Source organism: Nannobrachium achirus (assembly GCF_963921795.1).
Source record: "Nannobrachium achirus genome assembly, chromosome: 21".
NCBI lineage: Eukaryota > Metazoa > Chordata > Actinopteri > Myctophiformes > Myctophidae > Nannobrachium > Nannobrachium achirus.
The window spans coordinates 51,908,612-51,918,250 of NC_137828.1; the positions used below are offsets into that span (position 1 = coordinate 51,908,612).

A 9,639-nucleotide genomic window follows, 5' to 3' on the forward strand; every position below is an offset into this window, starting at 1 on the left:
CACACACACACACACACACACACACACACACACACACACACACACACACACACACACACACAAACATACAGACTTTTGGTCCCCACGAAGGGGGGGGGGTAATTTTCTTTCTTTTTTTTACCATATATAGCGTATTTTTGCAGAAACCCGCAAATGGCAAGAAACGACTCCATTCCCTTTGAAAAGCAGAATTGGGTAGATTTAAACTTCAAAGTCAGAGAAGGTCATAAAAATAGCAAGGAAATCGTCTGGGTATGTACTATATGTATGTCTGTCTCCTCTTGTTGAAGACAATCAGGGACCAGCATCTCTGGCAACGTCATCATTAACAGCTAACATGTATCAAACATAGCAGATCTACAAGCTTACATCTTGTGCGCTTGTATATCTGCTATTTTTCAAAAGCTAAAGTATAATGGGATAATCACTGGCCAAAACACTGATATTAGGAGACAAACAACAAGCCATGTGCTCCCTCAGCCAGCACTGGCTCTCTGCCAGCCACTCGCCTTCCGTCTCTATATCGCTCCTGCCTTAATGCTTCCTCCTTGCTTCCTCCCCTCGCTTTTGTTTCCGCCGCCCTTGAAAAGAATGCAATTTCATTTGTTAGCCGTGTATCCCAGTTTAATACTTGTGTAGCTTGGAGAAGAAAAACTAAAAGAAAACAGAAGCAACCGAGAGAATTCAGTTTATATCTAAATTACAAGGGGGCGGATTGTTGCGATTTGACTTTGTTTTCATCATTCTACCTTGTACTACCAAGTCATGAGTGGCGCCCTTTTTTAATAATAACAATAATTCCATTTTTCCACACCTGTGTGCTCGTTTGTCACAATGTCACAATAACAACGGCTTTTCTCTTCGGTGACAATCTTCTTCTTTCTCTTTTGCTCCTCCCTGGGTTTCATAATTTAGAGACTGTCTCCAACCTGAGGACACAGATGCAGACAGGCTGCCCATGTGCTCCATAAAGCTATTCATTCCCCCCTCAGGGCTCCATTCATCACGTGCACTTTATCGCAAAATTAACAGACAGTAGGCTAATTGCAGTCCGATTAAGATCAACACGCTGGCAATCCTGTGTGGCAACTGACTAGTGGAGAGAGAGCTGGTATCCATGCAGAGGGGAAAAAGATGTGTGTGTGTGTGTGTGTGTGGGGGGGGGGGGGGGGGTCACTCACAGGCAGAGCGATCGCTCTCAGAGTCATGATTAAGTATACGGTGGTCAACGGTTGATGCTTTAATGGTGTCTTCTGGAGAAAGGGCTCCGTGGGCATCACCTCCCTCCCAGCTCGAAATGGGGTCACTCTCAGTTAAGTGCACGCCGCCCTGATAATCCATTCTCCTCTCTATTAGTCCTTGTACGACTTTAAGAAGGAACGAGCCGCAACATCAGTCAGCGATCATCCACCGCCGGAGACGAAGCGGTTTGATCATGTAATTTCTCTCTCTCTCTCTTTCTCACTCTCTCTCTCTTTTTTTACTTTTTTTAGGTTTGTTTTTCCGTTTTTCTTTTGCTCACTTTTTTTTCCCGCCCCTATATTTTCTGTCCCCGACCACACGCCCTATAGCGAGCGATTGTAATCCTTTTATGTGCCAGAAAAGGGGGAGGGAAGGAGGGAGGCACAGGGTGGGGGGTAGAGAGCAATGGTGGAAAAAAGGTACTCACATATTCCACTTAGGTAAAAGTATCTATACTGCAATATAGAAATACTCTGTTACAAGTAGAAGTCTGGAATTCAAAATAAAAGTATGAAAATGTTGTCATCAAAATGTACCAAAGTACCAAAAGTAAAATGACAAAATGTTTGAAAATAGCAGATGTACAAGCTTGTAGATCGGCTATTCACAAATGGTCAAGGTATAAAATAGGGATGAAGTAGTTTATGTATGTTTTATAATATTATAATTTATATCTGCAACGTAACTAAAGTCAGATAAATGTAGTGGAGCAAAAAGTACAATATTTGGATCTGAGATGTAGTGCAGTAGAAGTAAAAGTATTGGAAATACTCCAGTAAAGTACAAAAATACCTCTAAACCGTGCGTACAGTACAGTACTTGAGTAAACGCACTCGGTTACTTTACACCACGGGCTGGGAGTGTGCATGGTGATCAGGGTGGTTTGGGGGGGGTAGAGAGAGAGGCTGAAAGTCAAACCCCGCTCGGGGAGGACGCACGCATGTTGTTGCGGGGAGGGGAATCTCATTTGGGCGGATGATTCTATCCGCCTAATACCACACACACACACACACACACACACACACACACACACACACACACACACACACACACACCGCAAGGAATGCAAAGCACCCGGCCCGTCCCCACCCTCACCCCCACCCCCCACGCACACAACACAGAACTGCCTTTCTTCCCCCTCCCTCCTCAGCCGCCCTGACCTTGCCTTGCCAGGATGCCTTCACTGTCTCCTCGATTACCGTACGCAGAGCACGGAGAGGAGACACATGAGTTGACTTCTTCCATCCCCGGCTGCGCTGCTGCGAAGCACATTGTTTTTTGCCCCCGCCACCACAACCCCTCTCTTTTGCCTCGCCGCTATACTCTCCCCTGCCAGCGTTATCTGGGTCGACATTGTTGTTTTTCATTTTGTCGAACAAAATAATACCCCCGCAGAAGGTTTGTTTGTTGTGTTCATCACAGGGCTCCGCAGGCCCTCTTTAGGGTGCCTTGATGTAAGTGGAATGGACGTGGTCCAAATTGCTACACAGCTGGCGGTTAGTGGAAAAATACACTGGACTGTAACTCTACAGCCTGCGGAAGGGTCAGGGTAGATGGTTTAATGGAGGAAGTCCACCATGTTAACACTGGCTTTATACCGCTTATAGCTTGAATAGAAAAAAGTCACGTTATGTTATCTCATAATCCAGGGGTCTTCAACGTTTTCAGGCCAAGGACCCCTTATAGTTGAGAGAGAGATGAAGCAGGGAACCCCCACAACCTTTTCATAGATTCCATAGTTTCATTGTTTGACAGCACGATCATCAGTGTATTTTGGATTCATGTCAATTTGTGTTTTCAGATATTTATCCACTTGAACCGTCAATACTTAATACACTTAACCTTTGACTCTGTACTTAGTCTGCTCTTTTCCCCCTCTACACCAAACCTCTTAGAGAGGCTAGAGTTCTCCGAATATGGACGCTAGGGTTCAAACGGTTAATATAAAAAAAGAGAAAAATGTTTTGGAGGACCCCCTGTAGTAACTTTGAGGACCCCCTAGGGATCCCGGACCCCCTGTTGAAGACCCTTGCACTAAAACATATTTAAGGACGTCACTTTTTGTTTGCGGACCACGGGTGAACTTTAAGCTTCTTTATTCCCATATTTTAATCGTCAGAGTTTAACTCGACACGTTTTTTTGTTATGCGTTGTGCCATTGAAGTATGCAAATGAGGCAGCATCTGAAGGATTATCATTTATTTTCATCTACTTCCTCTCGATTGATTTTCGGGAAAAATACATATTTTGTTGGTAGAATAAAACCTCCCTCATAAATATGTATTGAGAAGACGGTATTTAAGGAAGCAGTTTGTTCCCCACGCATTTATTTTCACGTACAATAGCAACTTTTCAAATGTTTGCATAAAAAAAACACATCGCTGCTCTGTTATCTTGTGAAAAATGTCTGTTCCTTTCATTGAAGAGGGAGAAACATACTAAACAAAGAATAATGTTCTAGTAGGTAGGAAACAACGGTGAATGGAGAGAGAGAGAGAGAGAGAGAGAGAGAGAGAGAGAGAGAGGGGGGAGAATCAGGAGTCAGAAAGAGTGGGAGGAGCAGCAGCAACAAAGAGCAAGGGCAAGAGAGATAAACAGACAAAAGAGCGGGAATAATCCCTCCTGAAGAGGCCGGGGAAGAGATAGAGAGAGATAGAGAAAGAGATAGAGAAAAAGAAAGAGAGAGAGAGAGAGAGAGAGAGACCTACCTTTCCGATATACTGCATTTGTGCCCCAGTGAACTCCTCCAGCAGGTAGAACTGATTCCACATCCAGCCTCGTTTGGTTCGTCTGAGCGGCAGCGAGCCATCTGTGTCCTGGTCTGTGAGCCCCACTGAGGGCCCCCGCTGCCCCCTATCGGTGTCCTGGTCCGTGAGCCCCACTGAGGGCCCCCGCTGCCCCCTTATAGTCCTTCGCGGGGCCCTCAGCCCCTCACCCGCCGAGGAGCTGAGTTGGGTCCACATCCACAGCGCCAGCAACAGGCACGTCGTCCCTTTAGCCGTAGTGGCCATGCGGACCACGTAGCCTCCCTTGTTCTCCTCCTCCTCTGTGGCGGTCGAGAGTTTTTGGTCAGGTCCTATGCTTTGGTACTTTGGTGGTGGTTCTTGTGTCTCAGTATCAGGTCAGAGTCCACTACTGATGGTGCTGCAGGTACTTTGGTCAGAGTGTCAGGTCAGTCTTCATGCTTCATTTCTGTGGTTGTGGTTAAAGTAACGAGAAGAATCGCCAGTATTCCATTAGCCAAGCCAACAGCACCTGAAACACACAATACACACATTTTCACAGTTTAGTCATGTCCACATAGAGGGGAGCATATGAGGACACAAACAATAAAGGTGCAGTCAAGGTCACATTCACAAAATAATGGCATAATGGTCTTCACGATACAGTAAGTATTTCACTCAGTGCACACACACAAGCGCACACACACACGCACACGCACACGCACACACACACACACACACACACACACACACACACACACACACACACACACACACACACAGGCAAGACATGGTCACTAATTGGGAAATAGATGGAGCATGTTGTTACTGTACGCACTGATCGTCTGGTGTCCCCGGTCCACGCTATAGCAACACCTACTGGTGGCAGACACACATGCATGCACATTGATTGATGATCTCTCTTGCTTGCATGTCGGTGTGCAGCAGCAGCATGCACACACACACACACACACACACATGCGCACCCAAATTACAACGTCACTGTCGGGCAGAAACCTTGTATCTCCAAGTTTCAAATTTGGGTATTTTTTCATAAAGTAAAGCCCTGCTTCATCATACAAGACAAAACTAGTGAAAATGCTGATCTACAAGCACACAACGCCTCACTGTGCGAGGCGTTGTGCGCTTGTAGATCAGCTATTTTCACTATTTTAAATGTTTTTTTAAATGATGTATACAAAATGAATGTTTTTTCCACCCGACAACAACGATAAGCTACATGTTGGGAACTGTTATCCGGCATGGTTATGAATGGATCCACGCAACGTGCGATTGGCAGCGCGGATGTTTGCCAACACGATAAATATACAGAAACAGATTAGGGGTCCCCCAGCAGATTGTACAGCATGCAGAGCACAGCTTCGTTATCTGCATTAATGGCATCACAGAGTCAACATCTGATGCAAGCAGAGGGCCCTATATGCACGCGGCAGCCCATAGTATCTCGTTAAATGATCTGCCTACACACACCGAGTTATCAGAGCCACTAGGCCCACCTGTGGTGGAGCGACTCTTAACAAAATGTTAAGACTAGTTTTTTTATTTTTATAAATGTATTACCTTAAGATGAATGTAAAGATAGTGTGCTTGCAAACCACACAAAGATGACAAAGCCCCCACTTGGAGCAAAGGATATCTCTCTCTGTTTGTCTCCTTGCGCTGTCATTTAAGCACTAGTATCTAGCGGCAGTGGCTCAGGGGTAGAGTTGCCATCTTAGAACACGGAGGGTTCCCGAAGGGTTCCCAGTTCAATCCCGGGCTCCCACAGAGTTAAGGTCTTTGCACACTGCTGCGTTTTTCGGGCCGAATATCGGAGTGAATTTCGGAGTGCTTGAATAAAAAAATCAACCTCACGTTATGTCAATCACGTTTGCACACTGCCGCCCGTTTCCTATTTATTTTCGGACCAGGGTTGATTTTTTTCTGATTTTCGCAGCTGTCACACTGAGTCACTTGCTCTCTCTCTCTTTCCTCTCTCTCTCCCTGGCCTACGGCTTTCGGATTTCCAAAACGCAACGAAAACACGCAGTGCAGTGTGCAACCACCTTTAGTGTGGAAGAGTCCATGAGCAAGACTCTGAATCCCTAGTTGCTCCCGGTAAGCAGGTTGGTGCCTTGCATCAGGCCCGCGGGAAGTCATTGACGGGCGGGCGGACGCGTGTGCCCGGTATTCTGGTTTTATCCGGTTTTGTTGGTGTTATTATCGAGTTTTCACAGTTATGAACTACACTTTCCCTTCCCCACACGCTGTGGACACTTGACAGCATGGAGACAAATCAAAAAGCCAAATGGCGCACACACAGTGGCCACGACACTGATGCCGTCCAGCAGGGTATATAGACAGATTCTTGTTTACCAACATTGAGACTGCACCTGCCTGTTTCATATAATCATTCAGTTCCCAAAATATCCTAACCTGACTCCACCAGATGGTGGCAGCATTGAGTGATGCTGAACTACCGATGTAGGAGGCGGGACATTTTTTATTTAGCAGGTGATTGGATGGGGCTGTCTGTCTATCACAGTCTGGGAGTGCCAACTCCAACCACTCATATTGGCCTGTCTGCATGACTGCGCCGGCAGGAAAAGTAAACAACGGAAAGACTACACTTGTTTTCATGTTAGCAGTTAAAAAGATAAAGATATCATGGAGATTGGAGATTTTTGCAGTTTTTGTCATGCAAATCTTCGCATCAAAGGATTACCTTCAGCTGCATTCGCCTGTCAAAATATCCAATGTGAAAAGGGTCCACAGGCGACAACAAAAAACAGGCGATTCTCGATGACGTTACACCCAGTCTCGCTCAGAGCCCGTCCATAGAGGTAATATAGCCCGCCCGTAGCTGCCACTGATTGGTGCGAACCAGCGCTTTGCGGTGGAAGCAACTGTCTCTGAGCGAGTCCAGATGGTAGTGCAGCATCACTCAATGCTGCCACCATCTGGCGGAGTCAGGTTAAAAATATGCCCAAACCTGTTGATTTGGGGAGCAGAGCTTTCAGTTCATTCAACCTCCTCTCTGTGTTGGCTGGCGACTGTGACTGTGAGTGTGAAGAGACGTTCCACAAATATACTTCACCCCCGCAACGGCATCGCAAGAGAACAGCCGACATACAGTGTAAGCTCACAGCTCGTTGCAGATGCAACTGTTGCGAGCTTGGAGGTCTGCTGCCGTTCTGCGCCACATAATGAGGAGTGGTTTTGAGGGCAACTGCTTTGAACATTCTCTCTCCCTCTCTATCTCTCTGACTCTCTGACCGAGGGAGGGACCAATGTTGACAAAATTGGAAAACATGGCAAAAATGGAACAAGGAATAATACAAAGAGTAGTAGGTTCTGGGGGGGAGGGGGGTTCAGGAGAACAAAAGAAAATAAAAGAAGGGAAAAAGAAGGCCAGCAATCTCCTTTTTTCCCACTCTCCCCTGTTCTTATTATTATTCCTTTTCCCCGTCTGGACCGATATCCAGGCCACCGACGCTGGCCCGGAGTCTTATGAACCAAAGAGACCCACTAGGGAGTGCAAACACACACACACACACACACACACACACACATCCCACCATGTCTGCTATCGCATACTCTCAGACAGGAGCAGAGAAGTTCCCTCATTGTGCATAAACAAGTCTGGTTAACTTTTCCAACTCCCCTAGGGACATTGGGGTGGGGTGGGGGGGGGGGGGGGGGACGAGCATTGGGACACAGAAGTAGAACAACGTGGGGGGGGGGGGGGATTCGCGTAAAGATGACAGTTGGGAAGGTAGGGATGGAAAGAAGACGAGGAATTGGAGGAAGGGCTGTGGTCGGGTGTAGGGATGGGACGATATGAAAATGTCATATCACGACGATTGTGACAAAAGAAACCGTGATTTACTACAAGCTCACAACGCGTCGCAGAGGTTGTAGATCGGCTATTTTTTGGCAAAGACATTTGATAGTGAGTGAAAAAAAAGACTGAATCAAGTACGTATATCGTCACTGGGGGCAGAAACCTCGTATCTCCAAGTTTCAAATGTGTATGTTTTTTCATAAAGTAAAGCCCTGCTTCATCATACAAGACTGTCGCACAAGACTAGTGAAAACAGCAGATCTACAAGCACACAACGCCTCGCACCGCGAGGCGTTGTGTGCTTGTAGATCGGCTGTTTTCACTAGTTTAAATCGTTTTTTAAATGATAAATACAAAACGAACGGAGAAACTAAAGTAGGAGGAGATGACGGGGAAGGTTGAGGTGGGGGGGGGGGGGGGGGGGGGAGTAAAAGTACAAAATATTTGGAAATAGCAGATCTACAAGCTCACAAAGTGTCGCATCGCGGTGCGTTTTCAAAATTCAAAGGAATAAAATAGGGATAAAGTGGATTAATGTATGTTTATACATTAATATAAAAATGTATATCTGCAAGTAACTAGTAACTAAAGTTTTCAAATAATTATAGTGGTGTAAAAGTACAATATTTGGATCCGAGATGTAGTGGAGTAGAAGTAATAGAAGTAAAAGTAGTGAAAACTGGAAATACTGAAATAAAGTAAAAATACCTCAAAATTGTACTTAAGTACAGTACTTAAGTAAATCTACTTAGTTACTTTACACCACTGAAGGGAACATAAGGGAACAGTACAAGGAGAGGTAAAGATGTCCTGTCAGAGCATCGTCAGCAGTCACACTGCTGGGAGTCTGGTCCATCCATTATACTGTTAGCCATCTAGAGGTGTGGCTTCCCCCCCGCTTTCCCCTTATGAGGCAAATTGCAAATGGGGGGTGAGGTAAAGCTGCCGTAGGTGTTAGGCATTGGTGTCAGTTCAGCAAAAGCTAGGGTATGGCAAAGATGGGAGTCGAAAATCGGGTTTTGACTGTTTTTTCCCCGGGGTTTCTACGGTTTCTTGGGCTGGATATGGCAGCCTGGAACGGTTGTTCAAGTGCAGCTAAACTTGGCATGTTAGTAAACGTGCCACAGTTAACAATAATGCAGTGCACCTGTGCATATACCATTTTGTCAAGATGGGGAGAATACAAGTGTGGAGGATATAATTATAATTCCTTGTTAAAGTGACCTTTTTGTAAAATGTTGCATGTAGTTATTTCATTGTAATTTAACAACATAATAACCAGCACAGATAGACAAAGAGACATTCATGGATTTATATTTAAAAGTAACTTTTGTTTTCCTCCTTAGACCCAGGGTATGGCAGCTGCATACTTCTGCCATACCACATTGACGCCCCTGGTGTTAGGTCCCCTATTTCTCCCTTCTCCTGAGCCTTGCAGTTTATGATGCCCCCCTTCCCCCAATGCCCACTAAAGCCACCTAGTGCTTCTTTGCCTGCCTTGCAAGGGTGCAGAGCTGATATGCATTATCACTGTGGGGCTTCTCTTGCCCTGAAATCCGGTCACTTTGCATGTGTCCTCTGCCTGGGCTCTCTAGAGGCGAAAAATAAACGAAGAAACAGAAAAGGTCAACGGTGTTCACTGCTGATAGAGAAAAAGTAGAGCAAAGTGAGATGGACTTGTCAGCCTTGCATGCTTTAATAAAGCCCATGGAGAAATCGTCTCGCCGACCGCGTTGCCGCGCTGGACTTTTCCCGAATGTTGAAACACAGCTCACTCACGGTGAGGGGAAATTCTTTAACCTGATGAGATGACTAATGTTTTTTCTCTTT

General features: G+C 45.8%; 1 protein-coding gene across 1 annotated transcript in view; it reads right to left on the reverse strand.

The window, feature by feature from the left end:
* Nucleotides 1-7,592, reverse strand: part of LOC308306795 (cadherin-6-like) — a gene marked incomplete at both ends in the record, with an annotated part of 56,261 nt that extends 48,669 nt beyond the window's left edge. Inside the window, 3 exons of the mRNA XM_080751837.1 lie at nucleotides 3,951-4,288; nucleotides 6,958-7,024; nucleotides 7,563-7,592. Of these exons, the coding sequence (XP_080607963.1) occupies nucleotides 3,951-4,288; nucleotides 6,958-7,024; nucleotides 7,563-7,592 (435 nt within the window). The remainder of the gene's footprint in view (nucleotides 1-3,950; nucleotides 4,289-6,957; nucleotides 7,025-7,562) is intronic.
* Between the last annotated feature and the right edge of the window lie 2,047 nt (nucleotides 7,593-9,639).